General features: G+C 42.8%; 2 protein-coding genes across 4 annotated transcripts in view; one reads left to right on the top strand and one right to left on the bottom strand.

Annotated features, from left to right (window-relative positions):
- Nucleotides 1-5436, top strand: part of brip1 (BRCA1 interacting helicase 1) — a 53838-nt gene extending 48402 nt beyond the window's left edge. The window contains exon 23 of one of the 2 annotated variants that reach the window (XM_060074175.1): nt 5141-5436. In XM_060074175.1, coding sequence (XP_059930158.1) covers nt 5141-5245 — 105 coding nt within the window. In that variant the 3' untranslated portion in view covers nt 5246-5436. The remainder of the gene's footprint in view (nt 1-5140) is intronic. The other variant, XM_060074176.1, reaches the window with a different exon arrangement.
- Nucleotides 5437-6171: 735 nt separating this feature from the next.
- On the bottom strand, nt 6172-22167 carry tbx4 (T-box transcription factor 4). Of its 2 annotated transcripts, none has more exons than XM_060075167.1 (9): nt 21904-22167; nt 17495-17689; nt 16979-17073; nt 11975-12094; nt 11215-11362; nt 8891-9043; nt 8521-8609; nt 8122-8363; nt 6172-8041 (listed from the first exon to the last, which is right to left on the bottom strand). In XM_060075167.1, exons 2-9 carry the CDS (start codon nt 17636-17638, stop codon nt 7338-7340), a joined length of 1695 nt encoding a protein of 564 aa, XP_059931150.1. In that variant the 5' UTR covers nt 17639-17689; nt 21904-22167; the 3' UTR covers nt 6172-7337. The 2 variants fall into 2 exon arrangements, with proteins under 2 accessions (XP_059931150.1, XP_059931151.1); XM_060075168.1 differs by lacking the exon at nt 21904-22167 and adding an exon at nt 17922-19466.
- Nucleotides 22168-26091: the final 3924 nt, after the last annotated feature.

Here is a 26091-nt window from a genome sequence, read left to right as displayed (position 1 = left end):
AACTTCCTACCTGTGCTTAGAGTACTTAATGTGAAGCCATTTGGCAGGGCACGAGCAGATTGGTGTTCCTGGAACAACGGCCTGATCATGCCACACCTGCTGTAAGGGCACCTGGTGTTAAATGCAGAGTCTGTGATTATGGGTACAGCTTTGGGAAGTGGTGTCATTGAGGCCGAGGTCAAACACAAGGACCTGTTTGCTCTTTCTTCATTGCTACGAGTTCCCTTTTTTCTTTCAAAGTGTAGCTGAGATATTTCTCTTTTAAGCATGTCTTAAGTGTATCTGTTTATCTCCCTGAAATATCGTCATACAATTTGAGAATGGCATCTGTGTGCCATCAATTAATATATATTTGGCTTAAGTCATATGTGTGTGTGCGTCTGTGTGTCTGTTTGTGCTTGCACACATGTATGTGTGTTTGTTAATATTACTTTTTGTATTTTTTTTATACTTACTATACTGTACTATACAATATTATATTATATAAATATATATACTATACTATATATGTGTATATATATATATATATGCTTTTAAATCAGTGTATGCCCAAATATCCCATTGATAATTGGACTTTGAATAATAATTCTTCAGAAAAGAAAGGCAGTTGCAGATCCTCAGAATTTTCCAGACATGTTACAAAAAGCCTTTTTTTTTTTTTATCCTACCCCAAGCCTGATCCACAAGCATGCAAACGGGGACATAGTTGTCTTGTGCCTCTACTCATCTCAGCCTAATCACCTTTAGAAGGATTGTTTCTCGGCTATCCTGCCAATCAGCTGCGTGTGATCCACGGTAAGCCCTATTTATCAAACTCTAAATACTTGATCCGGACTAGACCGGCGACCTGAGAGATAAAGCACTAAGGAGCCAGCTCAGGAGTGTTCAGTTAAAGACTTAGAAGAGACAAACTTATTAGTGAGGTATCTGTCATTGCTTCCTGGGCTCTGATCCCCAGATAGAGGCTGGACATGCCGCGCCCAGGCGTCTGAGGTGAAGCTACACCCCTTATGGGCTCAGTGCTTCACGTCCCCATGCATAGTGAACCACCATGTACTGTTTTAAGCAATAACAAATATAACACAAAGTTATATTTATTTATTCATTACGTGAACAGTTACCCAATTCTACGTGGGTAACCGTAGCATTGTGGCTTGTTTTCTGCAACCATGGGCATCCGGAGATGGCTGAAGCCCACCAGCAGAGGGAGTCCTAGCCCCTCCGCTGCCTCTCAGTGTCTGTAGGGCTGCAGCTGACGTGAGCACAGCCCGGTCACATGGGCTGCTGATGTATTTAGTGACAGGGCAACAGTAGGAGCCACCGTCTCGCCTTTCCAAAGCCAGACCTATTTCCTCGAGTCCCCTTTTGAGTCCCCTTCTGCGCATGAGCCGCTGGTGCTTCATTCTTCACCGTAGGACATAAACAACGCCTGGCATGTTGGAAGAAGATTGATCCGTCTCCTTTCTTTCCAAAGGCCAGGATCAAAACACAGAAGGCTCCAAAAGCAAAAGCATAATACCTTTAAAGGGATGGTCGGCCTACTATTATTACCAACACTCACACACACACACACATAGACACACACACACATAGACACACACACACACAAAGACCCACACACACACACACACACACACAGGAGGGCACGGCTGAGGGAGGGTTCACATGCCTCGCTGAACGCTACGGAGCGCAGCCACTGTGATCCAGTGAACCTGATTGGGCGGTCGGTGTCTTTTTGTATTCGCGCATGTCTTGCACGGCAGACATCAAACGGACTCCACAGCGAGGTGAACAGGGAGAGGGAGATGATTAGCCTTCCAATACAGCTTCTCTGTGAGCCTGGTTTCGGGAGGTCAGTTGACTGACTTGCAAATGGGGTTTTCGCATATTTTCTTCAGGTCAATTAATCTTTTATGAATAGGCCTATTGAAATTATAAGTATTTAGTTAAAACTGGACAAATAGGTCCTTGGTCTGGATGAAATGATTTAATTTCACTTAGCAGACATGAATAGTATTCATCTCTAAGTGTTGGAGCACATGTGTGACAATTGGTTTGAGTATGACTTGCACGTACAATGCCAACTATTTGGAATTAGGGGCCCAAGGGCTAAGCCACACAGTTCTTTATGATAGTGCATGTGGAAGTACTGCCACACCCACGAGTTCTGCCTTTTGGATATATTTTCACTAGACACAGAAGACATACTTTGAGGTTTGCTAGAGCTGACATTATTCGGGTAAACAGGCTTTTAAAATATTTCCAAAAAATGGTTTCAAGGTCAAACAGACTGAAATATGTGCACATTTTTGGTTTGACAGCCCGCTTGGATCGGCTTTCATGAACCAAGCTGCTGTACAATACCAAATAAATCAGCACTTGTGATCATCATGAATTTGACCTAAAAGTACTTATTTTTGGCACCGAGACATCAAACCCGGGACCGATCCATCATGCGGTGTAAGGGCGGTTTAACCTGCATGGTTCTCTGAAAGACTTATGAAGTGGTCACTTCTTACAGTTATATTTGGGCAAGAGCAGTAGCCCGGATATATGGTGTCTCAGTCTGGATAGTGGCATCCATCCACCTTGTTCCTATTTAGTGTGATATTAACTCTTAAACTATTAAATTCTGACTCAAAATAGGAGGGGATTCAGGTGATACAATTATTTCAGCTCCAATGCATACTTTAATGATATGTATTCAATCGTTTAATTGCAACAATGTGTTTATTGTTCATAAGTAGGATTTGTGTATAGTGAATGTTAAGCTATAGCAAGATAGAGGCGTAAACCAACACCTGATTAGCTGCCCAAAAGAATTGAGTGACGGTTGGGCCAACTGTAACAGTAGGCCTTTGGCAAGGAGCAGGAAAAGAGTTATGTTTAGTTATGGTGCTCACTAGGGTCTCATGTACAGTAGGAGAGATAGGCTTCAGCCAGCTGCCTAGAGGTTTGCATCTGAGGACAAGTGACAAATTATCATCCCTGCTGTCGCTATTAAGTTGCCATAGACAATTCCCTTTATTTCTATGAGATCGATTCGCCACTTTGAATCCTCATTTCGGAAATAAGGATTCAAAGTGGATTCAGTGGATTCAAGTTAAGATTCTTATTTCAGAAATAAGGATTAACTATGCCCTATACCACGTCATCCATAGGGAAATAGTATTTCCCTATGGATGACGTGGTATAGGTCATAGTGCGTCAGATAAGGCAATCGGCAATTGTCTATGTTTTTGTTCTCAGGTATCAAGGTCTGGTAGAGGAAGGGCACAATTTGGTGGATATAGTTCTGATCTGTGAGATGACCTGTACTCTTTAGGGATAGTTTGAAAATATCAGGATTTTTTTATTTGTGAATAGTTTAATAGTGAGAGAATGTTTAGATGCTGAAGATGCTAATCAAATAATATGATTAGTTATTAAATGTTTTGCTTGATTGTAATAATAGTGATTTTAGTGTGATTCCCCTGCAGGGAATATGATATTGGAGTCTTGTACACTTTCAGAGTAATCAAAACCATCTACCTCTGTTATAAGGTTAATTCTGTAACCTCGCTGTTGCCAAATTTGCATTGGTGACTTTCAGATGCACCATAGTAGCATGACCTAATTACTTCAATGCCCAAAACCCTAAAGGCCACTCACTGAACCCAAAAAACAATAACAAAAAACGTTCTCAAACACACACACTTTAAACACCCACAGTCCTAAATCAAATTTGCTGATGACATACAAAGATGAAGTCATATGGATGCACCCACACTCATTAAACTGTAATGGCTCCGAAGGTCTGTATTGTTACCCAGTATGTCATATTTTATTGGGGTGATCAGTTTTCAGTTGTATGTTGCTTAATTATTTTTTGAATACATATCTGCTTTGTTCTGCGATAGACCCAATGGAAAGGAGTTTTATGTGTTGACATTTTAGGTCTTGCTTGTTGGTTTCGGCTCCAGAGCCATGAATCTGCGATGTACAGTACACCACAAGGCATTGAGTTTTTACTGATAAAGTGTGCAATCAATTCCTTACAAAAAGCAGGAATGAATTACATCCTTTATTTAGGGATTGACTGCAACAATTATTCATTTTTCCTTACACTTTTATCCAAAGCCACTTTATAATGCGGGAAGCCTATTTTTATAGACCAGATTTGACATTTTTTGTTGCCGCCAACCAGATGTACCTTTGATCAAGGGACATTACTCTAGTTAAATGTTTCACTGCCAGAGTTTGGGACCCAAAGCCTGCCCTTTTGGCCCAGCGCTCAAGCCCGTCTTTCCTCAAAGTCCCGCCCTCTCCTTGGAAACCTCCCTAATTTGGTTCTTTGTCTCCCTTATAAAAATCACATGATACTATCCAAATATGTGTGCGTGCCTTCGTCAAAGACTAAACGTGGATCCAACACACTTAGCTATTACCGATGTGGGACACGTAACTGGATGGATCATAGGATTCACCAAAAGACAGAACTCTAATGGCAATGTCCTGCCAACCCCCCCCTACCCTCTGCTCCCCTCTTCACCCGCCATAGCGTCTCTCTCTCTGCATGTGGATCAAATCAGAATCATCCACTAATTGACTATTTACAGGCCCAGAGAAAAAGCCCTAATGGACTTGATATTAAATCTCCCCTTCAACTTTTTTTAAGTGTTTTCTCCGAGCACCTATGTTGAAAAGAGTGGGCCTTTGCGTTTTTCTGCTTCTTTTTTTTTTTGCATTTTTTACAAGAGGGCCAAGTTAAGCCTGTTAGTGCGTCGGAATGGGTGAGCCAAGCCCGGGCGGCTCTCAGACGGGATTACAAGACGACAGCGGGAAAGGGCAGCACGACGCAGGGGAGAGGGGAGAGGGCTGGATCTCTCCCCAATGTGTTCCAGATGGAGCACAGCCCCAGGTTCTCACAGACAGATACCAGCGTGGGCTAGATCGGGCCCAGGGAGGGAGGGGGGCTCGCCTCAGCTTCTTCATAATGAGATTGACTGTGGTTTTATATGGAAAGTCAGCATTGAATATGCTTTCCACCCGCTTTGATTGCAAAAAAATGTAATTGAGGAATTGGAATTCATTCTGGTTTGTGTATCTGTCGGGATAAAGAAAGATATTCCACAGCCATGTTTTCTTCTCATGTCTGCAGATATGGTTGTCCCCAGGAGCCGTTTCGTACTGCTCCCGCATCCACATTGACAGCAGAGACAAAGAGCAGAGAGGATCAGGAGCCTCCGTTGACCTGCACCCATAAACATGGTACAATCAAAGGGTGTATGCATCACAATTACTCTATAGAGGGGCTACTGGACGCCAATAGCTTGAGCCTTATTGGCCAGTTTTCCAATGTGTGTTGTTAGCTCATTGTTAAGAAAATTGGTTTTAAAATAAATCGCTTGTCACCTTAAATTTGTTACAAGTGCATACAGAATGCTAGCATTGTGTATCAAAGCACGCAACATAATCTGCTGTCCGTTCCACCACTGCAACCGTACAAAATGAACGTGTCCCCACGTGCCCAGTATTTAAGTACTCAAGTGCACATGATTTGTAAGGTCACTTGCCGTTCTTGCTGATTTGTAAGATGGCTCCATGGTGAGGGGTCAATATCCTAGACAGAGGTGGATGGGAGAGAAGTGCTGACGTTAACCAGGAGCTCACCGTCAACATAACTCAGCGTCTAATGATGGAGGGGGAGCAGCACCTCATTTTTCTAGAGTATGCTTCCTCACTTTAGGCTCTGGGTCCCCTCCAACATGTTTGCATCTTTGCTTATCCATCATTTAATCCAGTATTGCATAAACAGGCGAGTCAAAGGCAAAGGAGTTATCAACCAGCTATTTTTACAATGCTGGGAAGCTGGGACCAGTTGGCATTTCAAATCATCTCGTCATTTGCAGGGGGTGTACAAGTTTGCGTGCAAAACATAAAGATCGCTGTCAGTGGTTGGCATGTTGTTTCATCGTACCCCGTGTCCTACATTAATAGAACAATGGGTACAAAACAAAACAATTGTTGCTATGACTCATTCTTTTTGTTAAGACTGCAGTAAAATGTTCTTAAATTGCCTGCATGCATTTCTCAGTGTGCATTAATAACAGAAGCTTAGTTGGCCACCAGTTCTCCAAACACAGCTTTAAAGGGGCTTAAGTCGACTTAAGAATGGAAAAAAGACCTATAAACATTTCAAAGATTTATTCAAAATAATAATACATAAAATTCCCAATTATATAACGAACCATAAAGACTTAAAATAAGAGGAACACAGTCAGGCCACAAGCTAATTTGAATCAATTATACCAGTTTGGGTCTCGAAAATGTTTATTATTTTAGGTGTGCAAACATCTTTTTTATTCAAAAATGATATAATGAATCAGTTAGAAGAAGTTTAAGGGATTATGCAGATCTACACGTTGTTTTGATCCCTTTTCTCACCACGCAAGACTCGTTGGGTCAAATAACGGAGCCGCTATCCCCTGCCTGAACTTCTCTCCGCTCCCTGTTGGGGCTGTTTTGCATTTGCAGACTTTTTCCAACCCGGGTCTTTGGGACTGGGATTTGAGTGGTGCACTCTTTTCCTGTGCTTTAAAAGCAGTTCTTTAAGCCCCCATCTGGTTGGCCTATGATCGCTTTACTGTCCCTCTTTAACTGAGCCTTCTCTTTGGAGTGGTAGATTTGGAGCCAAGCACTTAGCGCACACCACTCTGTTGTGGTTCAGTCTTTTGTTAACATGCAACAGGATAGACCAGCTTCGAGTTATATTGAACAAAATAGACAAGTGCTGCACTCTTGATTCTCATTATCAGAGTGTGATATAGGCGCACCTTAAAGCATCTATAGCCTTTAACTGCTTCAAAATCTTGTGTTATAGATCCCTATGCATACGTTTATCATAGTTTAATTGCTTACATTTCTCTATTATTCTCCCTGCTCTCTTGATGGGATTTACCTCTTTATTGGCACACTAAATGCATAATATATAATCTTGTGGGACAATGGAGTACATTATAAAACATATTGAAAGGAACTGTTCTTATTCTGTGCATCCACAGAGTTTAGTGGTGATCCACAATTGAGTTGGCACTAGTTAGTTGGCCCCCATTATATCCTGGTATACAGTGCTTCAAAACTGCATTTGACACTGAGTGTTCAGGTAAGTCATCTACCTTCTTAACTGTATTGAATATGGCTTCCAATCGTTAGCTTGGCAAAGTCAAAGTGATCTCATCGCGGATACCATCTCATAGCTTTAGCATAGGCGGCTAACAAGAGGCTTATGGCACATCATTGTGATTTGCAGTCCAAATGGAAACTGTTCTCTCTCACGTCACAGTCCTCATTAGTCCTCAGTCGCCCCAGTGCGTCCCTGTGCTGCTCAGCCCCATTTGGTGCTGGTACGAGGCGTCCCGGATGGACATGCAGCTCTGTGGAGGATAGACAGAGAAATCTCTCGGAGGCCGGAGAGGTGATCCCGACTTCCTGGGATAAGGAGATTGATGGCTCGATCTTTCTCTTAATCCTGGGACGGTGGGTGAGGAGGAGGAGGAGGAGGAGGAGGTGGAGGAGGAAGAATGCGCGACGGGCAGGGCTCTCTGGGCGGCGGCGGCGGCGGCGGCGGCGGCGGCGGCAGGGTTATAGACCCCGAGGTCGGCCTGCGGTCGCGCTGCCATGGCAACCGCGGCAGGGCAGTGCGGCGAGACCACGGACGCTACGGTGGCGGCGTTGGCAAAGTGCGCCGCGAAGGGCTGATAGGCCACGCCCTCCACGGTCTGCACGCTGTAGCGCGGGTACGGCTGCATGGAGGCCCACATGTTGCAGTTCAGCGACGGGGAACTCAACTCCTCTACTTCCACCGTGCCTGAGCCGGCCTCTGCCTCCGTTCCACCGTACATGCAGGCCTCCCTGGAGCTCATGGCGTCCGGGCAGTAGGGATGGGACAGCAGTGGGGACTCGTAAGAGGGCGCCGAACGGAAGTAATGCTCTTCTGACACGGCAGCCGGCGTCTCGAGATAGGGCCGCGTACATCCCAGCTCCAGGTGCCTGGCGTTATCTGCAATAAGAAACCGTCAGGACCAGGACTTTAGAGCATGATCAACAGCATGGGGAATGGGGAGGAGGCGAATGACACACCTGCTCTGTGCTTGAAGCGGTGATACAGAAGCCCAGGGTCTCTGCTCTGGGGGAAAGAGCTGGAGAGAAGGTCTTGGTGGTCTGAGTTTGAGAAGTGGGCCCCGGGATCTGTGTACTGGTAGGAGGACAGCACTTGGGGTTGCCCAGTCAGGACTCCAGTTCCCAGCTTCCCTGCTAAGTGGCCATGTGAGGAGATGAGTCTCTGGCGAACCATATTTTTGGAGATCACGGGATAGTCTTTCCTACAAATTCAAAAATTAAATTTGGGAAAAAGAAAAACAAGAAATGGGCGACCAAAGACATTCTGGTGAACATTTTCAAAATGATACTTTGTTTATTTGCATATGAGGAAATCTTTTTAATCTTGTATTTTTTTATTAGTTTGCTTTCAAAACATACCCCTGTAGTCGTGAAACGCGAAGATCTCCTTCTTCACTCCCCCGAAACCCTTTGGCAAATGGATTATTTTCTATCTTCAGCTGCGTGATCTAAGAAGATTAGGTTTCCATTTTTATATTGTTCAACAAATGAATCCAGTTAATAGTCGAAATTCTTCTTAACATTGAATCTGTGGTATATCATAGGTTTACTATGTGTTCCCTTGTATCTCTGTTGTTTAGCATGAAGCAATATTGTTAAACAATATAGTTTGGTCCAAGTATCAGAAGTTACTCTGTGGACCATGTCCTGTGTATGGCCTTTATCTAGTGAGTGAACAGGTCTGCGTTTGGTAAGCATGTATCTGTTGTTATCATGCTCATGGTCATACCTTGTGGTTCTGATAAGATGTGACCGAGATGAAGGCGGTTTCGTGAAACACATGAGTGCAGTAGGCAGTGTTCTTGGAGCCAAAGGCATTGTTCTCGTCCGCCTTCACTATGTGGAGCCTGGGCTGGTACTTGTGCATGGAGTTCAAGATGATCTGGAGAGCAGGGGGATAGACAATATGGCTACAGAGATTGAAGCACTTGTAGTGTTTGTGAGTGAATTTGGCCAGATGCAATATACACTGTTGAGCTGCTCACGTTTTCAATTTTTGGTTTTCATTAATACTATAACTTTTTATTTTTTGTTTTATTTAAGTTTAGTTACTAAGAATTATAGGTATGCTATTAATATTTAGTCTTTGTTTGGATTGGATTTGTAAAACTTTTACTCAATCATAGTAAAGAAAGATATTTCTAATTATTCTTTCTGACTGAACAAGCCCACTTTCACAATATCTTGTTTAGTTGTGGGTCATATTGGCTTGAGTGACACAATTCCTCCTTTACTTGAGTATTAAAACTATTTCAAACCAATAGGATTAGGAAGGCACTGCAGCCTCAACCTGGCCAGATATTCATGTGCTAGAATCCCAAGTTGTAGAGTTACTGATGAGCACCTACAGTGACCGTCAGCCTTCAAGCCCAGAGATCCTCTCGCAGGCAACAAAGACCGCTGCACCCAGTGTGAGGGCTCTTGAGTGCTAAATGTGTGTAGGGGTGGTGCTGGGGTCAGCTCAGTGGCTCCGGTCTGCTCAGTGCAGCCTATAGCCGTTTGCTCAGTCGAGCGTCTCCAGCAGTGGGGTCGGGTCATCACTCGTCCAGCTCTGTCAGGGGAGATGAGCGTCAAGCTGACCACCTCACCTCCCTTCTTCACCTCCCAGACACGGTCGGTGAGGCGGCTAGCAAACCCTAGAAGAGAATGCAGCCTCATGGGCGCTCTCAAAGAGAGGTAAACCTGAAAGGCTTCAAGTTCATCGATGGATGATCGCAGCGCTTGCGTGTTCCCGTCGCTCGGGTCAAAGATAAACCCCATTGGCCGGGCCGACGGAGTCCCTTGTTTGACCTTTCCTGTGGCGTTTTGGAATGCCTCTGACTGTCTGTGAATTTGTCATTAAATGGTAGATCCAGATTCATTGGGAACTTGAATCCACCCTTTCCTTAGACGAAAATCTTTACGAGCTTCACATACCAGCAAATACCAAACTATAAAGGCATGGGGAAAAATTCATGGCAGGTACTGTATGTGGGGAATGCATTAAAAACATCTGACAAAATGCAGACCACCAGTAGTGCGGCGGCCGTATAGGCAGACCACTAAAAGAGTCGCTGGTAGTTGTCGTTACCATTGGATCAAAGAACACTGGTTCTTTGGTCAACAGCCCTTGAGGATAACTTTTTGAAACAGGTTTATATGTGTTAACAGTGAAAGGCGTTTCCTGCGTTCTGCTACTGGTGCAACTGTTCTCTGGGCTTCAGCCTGGCCTCCAACTCTCTCTCTCTCTTCCCTGCTCATTACTCGTCCCCATCATTGGTCAAGCACTGGACTCAATGTGACAGCGTGCCCCGCCACTCATCTGAGAGGTTATGAACCTAATGAGCCCGCCCACTGACGGGATGGCTTCAGACAAGCTATCCTGCAGTTCCCCTTGGGAATGCTGCCACGCTCGCACTCTGTATCTCGCTCAGCAAGCAGGCCCAGAAAGGAGCTCTTGTCCAGCAGCCACCTAGCACCTCTCCCTCGTGTCCTCTCCTTCTCTCTTCTACTCCTCAACAACTTTCACTCGCCATGGCCCGTGTGACATTTCATTATCTACTCGGATCATAGATTAAGGATGATCAATAGATTGACCTAGACATTTATTTGGAATGTACATTTTGTGTCAAATGTTCTATCTTTTTTTTATGGAATATACAATTTTATTTTATTTCAATTGAATATAAGTCTCGTTGGTCAACCATATGCATTTACTGAAAGGGCCAAGTATGACCTAAAAGTCATAGGTTCCTGACCCCTGGTCTACTCTAGAGTTTACTAACTCTATATATAAGTATAGTATATAAGTCAATTTCCTAATAAATCCCATCATTTATTTAACTAAAGCCAGTAATTAAGTAACTACCAATGTCTCTTTTTTGTGACACCTAGCTATTGATTTTTTTTTTTTCATCATCCTCTAATTAATGGCCAACTTGAGGTTTTCAATGCTGAACCATGGATCATACCATTTGTGTTTACCATTTGAGTTCCCTAGTCTGATTTCATGGTTTATGTATATTTGTTTCTGAGAACGTAAAGGCGGCTTCAGTTTCCAGAAAGGTAACTCACGTGCCCGAATGGGTCCAAATGGTTGTTGGTCAGCTTGAGCTTTTGAAAAGACACCAACTGCCTCATCCAGTGTGATCCTGTGGCGGGCGAATCAGGATGCACATAGAGCCTGCCTGGCATTGCAGGCTCCGCCTTGCCTGCTACCATCCTGTTGGAGGAGCAGAGCAAGTCATCATTATCCACTGACTGAATTCACTTCATTTTATTGGTGCACAGTTTTGAGATGCAAAACGATATGACCAATAAGAACCTGCTAACTTTCCATGTCCGTCTCTTTAGCCAATCGTTACTTTTATATCCATAAACCACAGAACAGAGAACGCCAAACTAGTCTAAAAAAACACTGTTCCCTAGTGGTCTTCGTCATGATAGAAACATTTGTTTTTATTATGGTTCCCTATGGTGTCGGTGAGAAATGCCAGAGTTCTCCTTAGCCAAAATAATAAACTATTGTCCCTAAAATGAGAACCAAATTGCTATAAAATGGCTGCATTACTCAGAGAAGTATGTTTCATTGTGCTTTTCTCTGGAAAACATTTGCAGTGTGTTTTGCACTCAACTAGGCCTAATGTTAACATCCCACGATCGAACCGTGACCTTCTCAACCTCCAGGCTCGTTAACCACTGTCACCCACACTGCTCATTGATTCACTTCTTTACAGGCAGAATTGTTACAATGTTAAAAGATGCCATGACCGCAGTTACAACGTGCTTACCAGAGCACACAACGCCACAGTATCACAGCCTCCTTGGAACTCACCACTTGTTATCACAGAACTTGTATCGGTGGTCGTCTGCTGGCACGATGTCTGTGAGCAGGATGTACTTGGTCTTGGGGTTCATTCCCGTCACCTTGACCTTGTAGCTGGGGAACATCCTCCTGTTGGAGATCACATGGTGAGAGGTGGAGGAGACGCCGACATGGCTGCGGGATTTCACTCCTACCCATTTTATCCACATTAGGAAAAAACAACACGTTTGAAACAGTGATGACCTCAGTAACACAAAACAGCTTAAGCTATTAGACTAATGAGGATTAGTTTGCACTCTGTGTTCAGAGGTCTACCATATGTGCTTCACCTCCAGAGTTCAGAGAATTGTTCCCCCTAACCAGTGATTTGTTTAATTAGGAGGAATATTTATACGAAGAACACTTTGATCATTAGTCCTCACAAAATCAGTTTCACGTTGAACTCATTTAGAAGCTTCTTCGAGATCAGCTAATTTCACTGAAGGTCTACTCTTTTGAACAGAGAACGTTGTTAAAATAAGATAATCTGTCGGGTTGTTCGAGGAGTCCCTTGCCAGGATAAGTGAAGTATCGTCACAGATAGTGCGCTCTGAGATCCCATTGAAGCACTGACAGGAGGGAAACTGCGTCCTGATCAGAGGTGTCCCGGATAAATCCTGGGAACCAGTGAAATAATCAAAATGAAGTGGATATATCGTTTTGGTTTTACCCTTAACCCTACTGAGCACAAGACGTTGTTAGGACCCACATTTCAAAAGCACAGGGTAGTAGGGATCTTTTTTATGTATGTTATTTTCTTTATGTCCTGTGTTTTCATTTAATGTTCCTGATGTATTTGTTGAACCTCCCTCAGGCATATGTCTAGACAAAGGCCTGAAATGAGTCATTCCATAATGTGTTTGGGAATGCACTGAATTCATCTATTAATCTATTATCTATCTATTATCTATTAAGGAATTACAGGTTGAATATGCTAATATATAATAGTAGGCCATTAAACACAAATGAAGCCACCTTTTTGGGGAAATAAATAACTTTTGAACTCCATGCATAAACCGAAGCAAATAAAAAGCTTGCAGAGGGCTTCTGTAAACCTTATAAAGGCCTAAGTGCTTTTTAATGGCAACCGACTCGGACAGCAGTTTAGACAGCTGACGCGTCACGATGACCTCCAGTTTACATGGTTGTGTGTATTCATAGCGACAGAATCCAACACTAAATTGCACCCACACACCTCAAAACCATAACCACAAACCATCCTACTCACCATTCTGATCTGTTCAAATGGCATCACTTCAAAATGCTTTGAGAGCCAACATTATCTGATCATGTTACTGTAAATACAGAAAAAGAAAGGGGTTGCGGTAGGTTTTTTAAATCTCTCTCTCAGGCTTCAAATCCAATCAGAAGAGGCTGAAAGACAGGTTAATCTCCTAGGAAAATTCACAACAGACATCTGCTTATCCAAAGCTCCAGTCACACCATTACAGTCAGACCGACCCGCAGCACACCTGGCCACCATCAGCATTGGCCAACCGTTGGCCAGCTGAAAGGTTTGGGGGGACTCAAGAACATACATGCTACTATGTAGTTGGCAATAGTCTTCGTGGTGTTTCAAAGCAAATTTTCTGCCAAAAGGGTCAAACGAGACGCAACGGAGTGGTCGGATAAAGGCAGTTGTTCGTTGGTTTGAGTCTGAGCAGTGTGTAGGCCCCTTTACAGTCAGACCCCTGATGACGTCACCATCAGGCCTACAGTTAGACCCACCATGAGGCCACCATCAGCCCTACAGTCAGAACAACGTGGAGGCCACCATCAGCCCTACAGTCAGAACAACGTGGAGGCCACCTTCAGCCCTACAGTCAGAACAACGTGGAGGCCACCATCAGCCCTACAGTCAGAACAACGTGGAGGCCACCATCAGCCCTACAGTCAGAACAACGTGGAGGCCACCATCAGCCCTACAGTCAGACCCACATGACCACCATCAGCCCTACAGTCAGAGCCACGGCGAGACCACCATCAGCCCTACAGTCAGAGCCACGGCGAGACCACCATCAGCCCTACAGCATATTTGGTCGTCGTGGTTCTCTTGTGAGGAGCCGCATCGTAGTGCTTGCACTTGCACAGCCAGGCGGCACATGTGCAGCCACATAAATCATGAATGAAAATGAGCCAAAATGCACAATAGTTCTATGAAGATATTGTGTGGGCTGGCCGGATGGGGTTGGTGGGCATATGTTTAATCAAAAGTCCACATTTTTAAGAAGAAAAATAAGAAGGCTGATCCTTCCTGACTGCTGAGGGAGATTGCTGAGGGTGATTTGGTGAGATAGGAGCAGCGTGTTTCACAGGACAAGTTGAGGTGACAGAAAGAGGAGAGACCCCTTATCCAGAAGATGACCGTAAGGTGCAACGTCGAGGCTCATTAAGGCTTACAATGGCCGGTGACCACAGTTATACACTGATAGTATCACAATATCTGAAATATCTAACGATTTTCCCCGGCAGATGCGGTGCGGTTCATGCAAGTATGACGAAAGTGTTTGCGAGTTCAGGGCTAAGCATGAGCGATGGATGTTGGGAGTTGGAGAGTGTGTGTATGATATCAGTGTCAAGACTGTGTGTGTGTGTGTGTGTGTGTGTGTGTGTGTCTGTGCCCAGCCAGCTGTTTCTCTTAACCGTCCCACATGCCTCGTCCCTCCAGCTATCCATTCCCTCTGTGGGAATGTCCAGCAGCCAGCAGACATCAAAAGGAGTGCGGTAAAGAGGAGAAGAGAGGGAGATGGGGGGGGAGGGGGGTGTGATTAAATGCTATGACCCACGAGGCGCTGCCGAGTGTGGGCGCCGGAGCCCTCTTATCACCCCGCCGCGGCTCCCTCTGACGGCCTGTGTACAGAGAGGAGAGAGTGAAGGAAGAGCTGCCCCGGGCTTTGAAGAGGAGAGGGGGAGCAGGGGATTAGGTCCCGTACGATGACACTCACAATAACAACTCCTCCAGGCACAGCTAGGTGCACGCCGCAGGATTCTGACTGTATGCATTATGAGTGGTAATCAACTGTCAGGTCCAATCGCTAAATGACGTGTCGGTGCTGGTAGACCTGCACATAGAGAGTGCACATAACTTACCCCCCCCCCTCCCCTCCCCGGCCATTTCCCTCACCCTCCAAGGCGACTGTGCTGCTAAGAAGCAGGAAGCACTGAATTTGGTCCAATCGTTGCACTCAGCAGGGGGTTGAGGATTGGCCCGTTGATACCAGGTTGAACCACTTATCACACACACAGCTTACCTGTTTCATGGAGCTATTTAAAAGTGTCATGGTAAATATGACTTTACGTTTAGCACATGGAGTTGTGTTGCATGTGCGTGCAGAAGTCAAAGGATTTTGTTGATCATACACTTGTAGGTTGATTCCTACATTCTGTTTACTCTGTCGTGTCGCTGGGCGACTTGTTTAAAGTATTGCTCTGAAGTTGTGAGATCCACTCTGAGAGGCGAACAGCGCTACGTCTACAAACCTAGTGTGGGAAACTGTGAGGATGAGAACTCTAACCAGGTACACTCAACTGTTTGCTCTTTGGTAAGTCCTACAGAGCTTGATTTACGTCTGTGCTTAAGGCATTTCTTCATGTCTGCCGACGACTGGTTGCTTTTCTGCTATGCTCTGTGCCGAGGTTGGCCTTAATATTCCAGTAAGAAAGAACACACCACCTCAGAACCGTCTGTCTTTCAAAAAACTAACTAGCCACTCAACTATTTCTTTAGCAAACACAAATGTTTTTGAAACCATCTATTTCATGATTGATGATTGTTTTCTCCTTTACATTTTGGTTAGGGTTTGTATATTTCTTCAACTTACTTTTATATTGTTACAAGTGACTAGACTTTCCCTAGAATAGTAAGCCTACTGGCTGAACCAAAGTTAGTTATGTGACGTAAAGTTTCTTCAGTGGACATTTTAACAAATGTTATTGGCACTACAACTACAACATCAGCTAGTTTTCTTATTTTTTGATGCTTCCTAATAATATGTGGTGCATGTTGTGCTATACCATTTGCCTCAAGCAGTTGTGAACAAATGTATTTTTACAATGGCTTCATAACGTTAACTTCAACCACCCTAAAATGCTTCCTTTCGATTTAATTTGGAAAGCTTTAATGTTCATATAGTTGCTCATCTTGAACTCCAATCAAGTTTCAAAGGCAGCAAAATTTTTCACTCAAGATTACTACAAACGTAAATCATTTATCATAATTATTTTTTCCTTCTATCCTTGTATTTTCCGAAAGGTCTAGAAAATATAAACGTTGAGTAAATTAGGAAATTTCTATTTATCCAAATCAATTTAGATATGAATGCTTCATAAAAAAGCCATTGAGCCAGTTGTTGATAAATGTAGTATTTAAATTACTGACGAAGGAAGAGAACAATAAAAACGTATCTAATCTGAGGCGGAAGGTCCCTTGAAGTATTCACCCCCTGGGTGATGTCCGCGGGAAATGTAACCCTTGGGTAACGTTATATCAACAGAGAAGAAAAGTCTTTTTTTTTGTTTTCAATTGTGCATTTACTGGCCCAAGAATTTTCCTGTTCCTTCCAGAAAGTGTTGGCGCCGCTTTACATTTTGCAACAACAAGGTAAGCTGTACACACATTAGTACAGAATCACTTTGAGATAGTTTTCTCTGTCATTCGGCACAAAAAACAATATCTTAAGGGCCCGATTCAATATACCTTGCAACGCAATAATCATGTTGAGACAATGTTTGGCCTTTTCTTGTTATTGAGCCCTAAAGTGCTGTTATGGTCAATTGTGAAAATAAGAATTGTTTAAATACTGTGAAATAATCCAATTTCTATCGATATTTAACTGAATGGATATTGCCATATCATTGTCATGTATATCTTATTATTAACCTATGTTGATATTTGGCATCATTGTTAGCTAAACTGCATGAGTTTTTTTAGGTAATTTCTTAAGTACCATTGGTAGAGTGGGCTTCTGTACTCACCTGCCTGCTTTGGTAATGATCATTTCAGTGCCAGCTTCATGAAACTTCTTCCATAGCTCCCTCTCATGAAGAACCACCTTAATGTTCTCAATGTTCTAAGAAAAAAATACATTCACAACAACGAATGGCTTTCAACACAAAATAAAAAGTAGTGTGACCATCATTCTTAAAGCAATGTCTAAAGTGGACATAGCCAATTAATATTTGGACAGACAAAATAATAATACTTAATCAATCTCATATTTTCACATACAATTTTACTGGAAAGACCAAATAGTGCTATATATGTTACATATGGAGGCATTCAGGTATGCATTTGATAAAGGACAGACGTAGCAAACAGTACAAATAATAAAATGTGCTTTGTGATAAAAAACACTTCTTCCTCTACCTGTGTTTTCTTTGTTTTCATTGATGCCTTCTTCGAAAAACAAACAGCCTCTATTTTAAGAGTGGGTGTATTCCTTTGCATGCATGTTTTTTAAATAAACGTTTAATAATACGTTTTTCACTAACCTGGTCTGCCTCGTTGCCACTGGGAATGTTGGAAGTTACAGCCACGGCCAGGTGTGAGGGGTTGGGAACACTCTGGGTCCCCTCCCTGGCCTGGGACCTGGTCACATGGTCATCTATCACAGCTGAGGCCTTCTCCTGGAGCATCTTTTGTGGCGATCAAAAGACGGCTCGGCTTTCCGACCAATCAACTAATAACTGTTAAATCCAAGAGAGCCACGTTACATACAGGCAACTGTTTGCTGTTGCAATCATCCATCTGTCTTCGTCTCCAACACATACACACACACACATACACACACACATTCCTTTCACGGTTGGAAACCTATATCTGAGCTTGCGAAGGCAGACCATCAATAAAAGACACCCAAAAAAAACACACCCACTCACACACACACACCATTCACACGTTCAGGCAACGTGGCCTAACCTGCATTGTCTTTCAAGGAGTGAAAAGATGCAGACTCCACTCATCAGGACCCAAGACGGAGTCAAAGCAATCTGGGGGCTATAGCTCTACCCATTACAGGGCTACTCCACCCCTTATTATCAGGCCTACCACTTTACTTTTACACACACTTTTTTTCTCAGTACATACACTTGTAAATAAGAGTGTGTGCCTCTGTGGGCTGTCACTTGACATCCTGCTCAGCTTCTGGATCATATATTACAGTTGGTTACAATGGATAGTTTACAGGCACTCGTTCTCTTTGGAGAAGAGGTTCACATGTGGATATCCTAGCACTCACTGCAGCTGAAGTAAGATGGGATGTGCTGTCTATAGACCCATGTGTATAAGTCACTTCTCAATGCTATGGCTGCTATGCTATATGTTCTCATACAATTCAATTTGTGAATTTGCTTTCTATTCCAAAGTCACTGGGATAAAATAAAATATTGAGTTTGGCTTTTGAAGTGTATAGTTTGAAATTGGCAAAAATAGTGCAGAGATTAATCATTATGTTAATAGTGAAGGGTAACAATTTTCTGTTTGTGGCAAAAGGTTTCGTGGATACCTTATAGTAGGCCTTATATTTATTCATTAAAATTAACAGAAGTTTTTTTTGTTTTTTTTGATGGTAGACTAGAAATACAATATTTCCATGTTTGTATTTAGATATATGATTATTGAGTAATGGCTCAATAAAAATTAAAACATTGTAATGCCCTATTGGAACAATATTTGCAACAAAAACAAAGACAAATAGGCTATAATAATTCCCTTCATCCCTTCAATATTAATAGATCTCACTGCTTAGACTATGGGACGATGGAAAATGACCCGGTAAGACCTAAGTGCTCGCATGAACCTGCTGGCGGTTTTGCAGCAGCACGTTTCGCTGCACGTGAGACCATAAGGCCCACGCACACATCTCCATTTCCTAATTGTTTGAGGTTCAACGCAACCGTTCGTAAGAGGTGTGACTGCAAGTTATCGGGTGGGAACCCCGGGGTGCCATCTTCCACTATAACACACCAGACGCAGGCCTATAGCGGTTGGAGAGATCATATGTATCTCTGACCTATTATTACAATGATTCTCCCCTACTCACACATGCTGAGTGTTTTCCATAGTTTCAAAAGTTTGAATTCTTAAATTGCCATTGGTCATTTGAATCTCCTCTATGGTTTTCAGTAGACTGCTGGGCATTTAATGCTGGTGAAAGAAAACTCAGGCTGACGTTCAGTCTTTTTGGCTCCCAGGCTGTGATTGGCCACATTTCGATCTGACCCGATTTCTTACAACTGAATTGGATAAGTAAACATTAACTGGAAAATATTGAAAAGCGTCCATTGGGCTGCGCAAGCTGTGTTTAGTCCTGCTCTAATGCGCGAGGCAGTGAGACTAGTGTTGGGCCCCTGGGGTTCCTGCGTTCAGCATGATCACAAGGGACATGAGAAACACTGGATTGGTTTTTAAATATAATAGCCTATTACATTATTATTATAATTTAATCATAAACATTATCCTTATCTCATATCATCGGTCAAAACCTAGTTGTTTTTATTACGTCTCATATTTTATATAATTGCAAAGCTTTTTAAAAGAGTAACTCGATTCTTTGAAAATCATGAATACTTGTTTGGCTACAGCTAAAACTTGTTATTACATTAGAATATAAAGGCCTACCGTCATATCGACGAATTATCAAGGGCTAGGCCTATAGAAAATACTATGTGATAGAGCCTTTTGTGAGGATTATCTCACTCAATGCTGTAGTTATTTATTATGTGAGCAGACGACATAACAAGCTACAGTCACAGGCTTTGCGGTTTCCATTTGGCAGCCAGTATAAGGTGAAATCAACTAATTTGTTTAATGTTATTAATCCAATGGAAATATTTTTTTCTTTCACCAATACTAAATGCTCTAGTTACAACAATATGATGTGGGCATATTCTTTTTCCTGATGAGGGTTCTGCAGCGAACATGGCTGTGACATATAGCCCTATGGGTTTAATATTATTAATCCATGGGAAATATGCTCACTGGTTTTGGGCCTGTAGTTACTGGCTGATTTCGCATTTAACGCGCATCCCGCTGAGCTATGTGTCTTTCGGAATTGTTATATTCTTTAAATGAATTGTTCTGTCGTGTTGTAAGCCTACATAAATAAATCGAAAAGGGCAAATAGGCCTACGACTTGCAGCTGAAATGCGCAATGTGTGAGGAAAATTTTTTAACCCACTCAATTAATTCTTCCTCTTTTAGAGCTGTTCTCGTTGGTATCAGCTATTTATTCTCAAGAAATCTTTAACATAAATAAATCCTGCTGAATAAGAAATGTTTGATATTTTTCTCAGCAGCCATGTTCCATCTTAAATCGACCTAGCCATTTTATTTGACCGACCTCTTGTTTAGTATGTATGTGCTTTAAGGGCTACATGCTTTTTATATAAACATCCAATTGAATCAGAAACAAGAATATGCCTTACATCCTATTGTTGTTTCTTTAAGCCAACTTGTTGCACTTCACAGCCCAGTCTGTGAACATCCGCACTGTTATTTAACCACGTCACGAACCTACGCGTGCACGCACGGACACGCGCATAGGCCTTAAGCCTTCTCACACACAATCTGGCCCATGTAAACAAACTAGAGCCCGTCCTTAGAAAAATGAGGGGGGGGGGGTGTCTGTAAACTCACTTAGACTTGAGCAAAATCTCATAAAGATAAAGTCTGACAGCCACCGCCAAGGACTGTCTTGTAAAAGTGTGTTTCAGTTTGTAACAGTGTGAAATGGGGCCTTTCACTGCCCTGTCTCACCAGCTCTCTGAGCTCTGTCTGTCGCAGAGGACATGACTCCTTTACACTGCTCTGGGCAGATCTACCTCCATAAAACCCTAAGGCCTCAATAATGTCGATCTGATACCAAAACGTTTGAGAAAACCAGACGAGTGATGGCTATTTTTGACACACGTTTAACGAAATAGGCCTGTTATGTTCCCTGTATACCACCAACTCAAGTCTTTAAATTGTAACGCAGAGATAGCCTCGACATGCATGAACATTTTTTTAATGTTTTTGACGAGAGTTGATGTACCATGTGAGGGTTTTGTGTCCAATTGAAAGGTAGAATCTGTAAATAACATCGTTGTGATGCCACAAAGATGTGCCTGGTCGTGGATCAGGGTGTGTGCACAGACCATCTTACCACCCCCCCCCCCCCCCTTATTGCCAAACTCAGGTGTGAAAACATGGCCGTTTGGACATAAACAAAAATAGGTTGGACTATATTGAAATGTATACTTAAGTCTCGAGAGAAATAGGGCAACATTATAGGCCTATATTTAGTGCTCAAAAGCTGACAGGTGTCCACTCTTCACTCTTGACTGTCAACTAAATACAAATATGAATCTGAAGCTTACACACAACTCCTAAAAAATATTGACCCCTAATGAAATCAGTGTTAAGATTATTTAACCAACATCAACATTAATAATTAGGCCAACTATCATATTGCATTATTACGTTAGGACTATATCATAGGACTTGATAACAAGCTATTTCACCATTCTTTCACCTCTGCTTAAGGCCTACAGGCTATTTACGTTTCAACACGGCTATTAAAAACATATAGGTCTATGGCCATAATAACATTATATCCATACGCAGATATGTTAAATAATTGCATGCACAATCTATTAAGCCTACTCTGTTTTACATTTCATACACGTAATTGTTCTCTCTTCGTTCAAATTAATTGTCCACCTCAGTGAAATTTAATTCAGTCGTGAATGATTCTGTTATCAGCTCCACTAATAGGAGATCCTATTATTGCACTTGATACACCAGATCCCTAATCGTATTAATGCGTTCCCCTTATTAGACTGTGTTGCTGGGGAGAAGCGAGCAGACCACACCACCGACTTACTTAATTGCCAGTAAACGTAACGTGGAGCTACCATACCTCTCAGATACATTGGCTTTAATCCTACTCGTGCCCACTCGTTTCTATCTTCATGAGGTAAACATCGGGATTAGTTCCTCCTCCGGGACGTCCTAAGAGCTGGGGCAGGTGGCCCGGCGTCGCCTCGCAGGGTCAAACCCCTATCTTCCGCGAGATAACGGTACAAAGCAAACTCTGTCACGCGCGAGCGCTCCGTATTATCTCCGCCGCGGTGCGCGTTCAACCTTCCTCCACCAGCAGTCGATCTGCGCGTGCGCACTGTGACCGGAGCTCTGAGAAGACGGCTCTCTGTTCTCAGAATCAAGCTCTCGCACTCATCACGCATACATACTCTCGCGCATAGCACACACACACACACACACGCGCGCGCACACACACACACACACACGGTTTATTTAACGCGCACAATGATGAGCAGCATTTGTTGAACCACATGGTGAAAGATCATTGAGTCATTAACTCACGTGCCGCTCCCCTTCTCCCCGCAGTCCCCGCGCTTCACGAGGGTGCCACTATTGAGAGCATGTTGGTGTTTACGAAAACATGGTGACCAGGCTCCCTAATTTATCAACCTATTATGTCATGGAAACCGCAAAATGCTAACGTATAGGCCTACTTCAACAAAAACATTCAAAACAACTATTTAAGGTTGCCAGAAACGGGTTTTGTAGGGTAGGGGATCACCTCGCTGTCTCCATCCATCCCCCATCGGACCGGTCGGTCAGCCGCCTCCCCTCCTGGAGGTCATGAAGGGGGCAAGATCTGGCTGCAGTGTGAGGAGATTTGGGCCTGTTGGGTCATAGCTAAAGGCTTCAGTCTACCCGACAGGACGCTGAGGAAGCCCGAGGCACAGTCGTGTTCCTCGGGATGAGGCCGAGGAACACAGACGTGACACGGGGGCCCTATCGAGGTGGCCCTTAAGGGGCATGCCCTCACGAGGCCCCCGCTGCTTGGCGCGACTTCAGGCCGCATCCGATGAATTACTCCAACACGCCCAATCATTCTTGGATTTAATGTGTCGTTGGTTTGCTATTAAACGGGGTAAGCATGAGTCTACAGAATTTATAGATCACACGCAAAGGGCGCTGGGGTTTAAGATAAAAACGCTACGGCCAACCGTTTGACATTAGGCCTACTTCTAAAGTCATCCTCTAACGTTTAGAAAAGACGAAAGACGACGTAAATAATAATAATTTGCTTTCAATTATTTGCTGTGCGATGTATTAGGCCTACTCAACAAATATTTTTACAAATTTTCGTCCGCATTTCTATGTTAATGCAGCAGATATTATTCAAGGAAAATGCGACGGTATAGTAGCCCTATCTTACGAAGCAAAATCTGGTGCTATAATATTTTTTTTTTGTTAAGTTCAGGGGCAAGCACATTAACTACCAAATGTAGGCCTAAAATATACATAATAATTCGTTTCATCAAAAAGGTTGACATAAAAACGTCCCTAAATGAACATGCCTAATAAAGCACACATTGACAGAAGGTTCCCTAATTTTAGACGTGTGTTTACCTTTAGCAGGCGCAGTTTCCCGAGATGAACTTGACCTTTGCACTCCTTGAATGGGACCTCGGGTCTCTGCGCTACAGAGCCTCAGACCCCTGTGTCCCCTCCGGCCCCTCGGACCCCCGAGACCCTTAGACCCCTCGGACCAGTGTGTGATTTGCTGATTTAAACTTCTCTCCCACAGTACCATGAACTAAAACAGGAGAGGCGGACGAGTTTTTGGATTTGGCGCGGAGTTGCGGACGAAAGCCACTGGACACCCTGAATTAAAAGTCTTCTCTTTCGTAAAATCCCCTTTCAATGTTTTTCGTGTATGTTTGTGGAGAATATATATGTTCCGTGGAGGTTTAGGCCTATTGGTTGCAACCCAGCCTCACCCGATCTGAAAAGACTACAATTGGTTTGTTCTCAACCTGGTTTTATTTCTTTTAATTTCGTTTTAATTTGTGTGTGAAAATAAATTAAGGCTGATTGGGTGTGAGTCTTTGGATTTCTGATATTGATGTAGGAATTTTCTAATATATTATTTTGCATGTATTTTGATGTATTTTCTTTTCGAATATATTAGTATATTTATGTATTTGCATTTCTAAATTACTTTGTTAAGTAGACCCATCGATTATGCACACATTTATGTGTTGTTGGCTGGTTTGACTTTCAAAATATTAAGATCAATATTTGTAATTATTCTATGAATATTACTAGGCTATAACTATTCCTACATCATAACAACAACCAAAAATCCATAATAATAGCCTAACAATAATAGCCCAATTATCTTTTTTATTAATAACAGTATTATGAACATTATTGTTAACATTATTATCATTAGTAGTATTAACAGTAGAATTAGTAGGGCCTAGTAGTAGCATAATAGATTTCAAAGTAGTAGAAGTAGGGATAGGCATCGTATATTCATATAATTAATAATTTGTTGTACTAATAGGCGTCAAATAGTGATTTTTTTCCAAGATAGTCTGCTTTTTGGTCAATTAAATTTGCAGAGACAAGGTCAAGGAGATCTTTCATAGTCTAAATTATTTGAGTGTTGTGGTTGACCATGTGCTTCTGTGTATGAAGTTACAGCGAGGAGAGCAGACCATGGTGTCCCCATCTTGACACTGATGCACTCTAGTGGGAGCCTGAGTGGCTCTTTCCTGAGGAACATATTTGGTCTGTAATAATTTATTATGCCCCCCAATCCAACACCACACACACATTAGCCTTTCAGTTGCGAGTGGGATCTGGATAACCAGAGCATGGTTTTCTGGTATCCACCGCTACCTCTGAATGGTCGAATTCAATACTGGTGGCCAGAGCTTGTTCTGGGTGAACTGTCCATGGTGTGCGTCACGGCCGAGTTGGTTCAGAGACTCTCCATCCCCAGGTCTGCTGCACAGGTCCATACTTTACTGGTAGCTCAGTCCTAAAGTTGTGCATGCCCAAGCCATCATTTACAAAGCCAACCGTTACATTTGATTGAAATGAGCGTTCCATTAAGTGATAGCTATTTGCACTATAATCGGCTTCGGGGTGCCTCTGTGAGTCTGTTCGATCTAGTGGTTGTTTTTCTGGCAGGTTAAAAAATTATCCATGTACTTCTAATAAAATTAAATTAAACTTTTAATACATTTTCATTAAAATATCTGTTTTTAAATATGTTCATTATGAATTCTTCTGAAAAGGCACTATTTTGACAAAATGCAATACTAATGATTGAATTGGACAAGATACACATTACTTCAATACGTTGCTGTATAATGCTTTAAATTTATTTCAAGGAATGTCTTCTGATATGGAGCGATCATAGCCCTTCTTTAATCCCCTGTGGCTGATTTAGGGAGTTTTGTTTTGAATTGAGATGGTAGAATTAAGGTTCAACAAGATCAGAGAAGCTGTGGCCACAAAGAAATGACAACGTTCTTCAAACTTTGTGCAGCGAATGATTTGATATCTTTATAGGGCTGAGCCCCTCTACAGAAAGTGCCATACTGAATAATAACGAAGCCTTGTATTGACCCCAACAAAGCAAGTAAAGTGTGTGTGTGTGTGTGTGTGTGTGTGTGTGTGTGTGTGTGTGTGTGTGTGTGTGTGTGTGTGTGTGTGTATGTGATTGTGTGTGTGTATGTTAGTGTGTGAGCGGGGGGTGGGGGGGGGGTCTGTGGTTTGTGTGTGTGTTCGTGTGCGGGGGTGTGTGTGTGCGTGTAGGGTTTGTGGGTGTGTGTGTGTGTATGTATGTATGTATGTATTTATGTGTGTGCAAAAAAGAATGAAACACGAGTTGTCAACAGATATGAAAGCTTATTATAATTATTTCCTACTTTATTTTATTCTTGGTTGTCAACATCATGTACCTTTATTTGTACCTGTTTACAATGTGCATCCCCTTCAGAGTAACAGGGCCAATAATAATGGCTTCCTCTGTACAGTGTTCAGTGAGTCACCGGCCCACCGTACAGCCTCATCACCGTAGCTCCCTCTTCTATGACCCCGGCTCTCAACCGGAGGGATTCCCCAGAATCTGGCCCGCTGCCGCTGGACTTATTTTCTTTTTAAAAAGTTGGAAAGTTTTGATTTCCCAAGTGAAAATAGGGAAATATAGTAGTAATATTTCCTCTAGAAAATACAACAATAAAAAAAATCCATGTCTGTTGTCTTCCCTAAGTTGTGC

The sequence above is a fragment of the Gadus macrocephalus genome, chromosome 16, assembly GCF_031168955.1.
Source record: "Gadus macrocephalus chromosome 16, ASM3116895v1".
In the NCBI taxonomy this organism is placed as follows: Eukaryota; Metazoa; Chordata; class Actinopteri; order Gadiformes; family Gadidae; genus Gadus; species Gadus macrocephalus.
The sequence above is the reverse complement of the archived record's forward strand: the minus strand, read 5'-3'. Positions and strand labels throughout refer to the sequence as shown.

Coding starts and splice junctions, on each gene's coding strand:
- tbx4 (XM_060075167.1), bottom strand. CDS start 17,638: ATGCTCCAGGAGAAGGCCTCAGCTGTGATAGATGACCATGTGACCAGG. Junction 12,095..16,978: donor ATCATTACCAAAGCAGGCAG/GTGAGTACAGAA, acceptor GATCTCCAACAG/GAGGATGTTCCCCAGCTACA. Junction 11,363..11,974: donor AAGTTCTGTGATAACAAGTG/GTGAGTTCCAAG, acceptor CTCCTCCAACAG/GATGGTAGCAGGCAAGGCGG.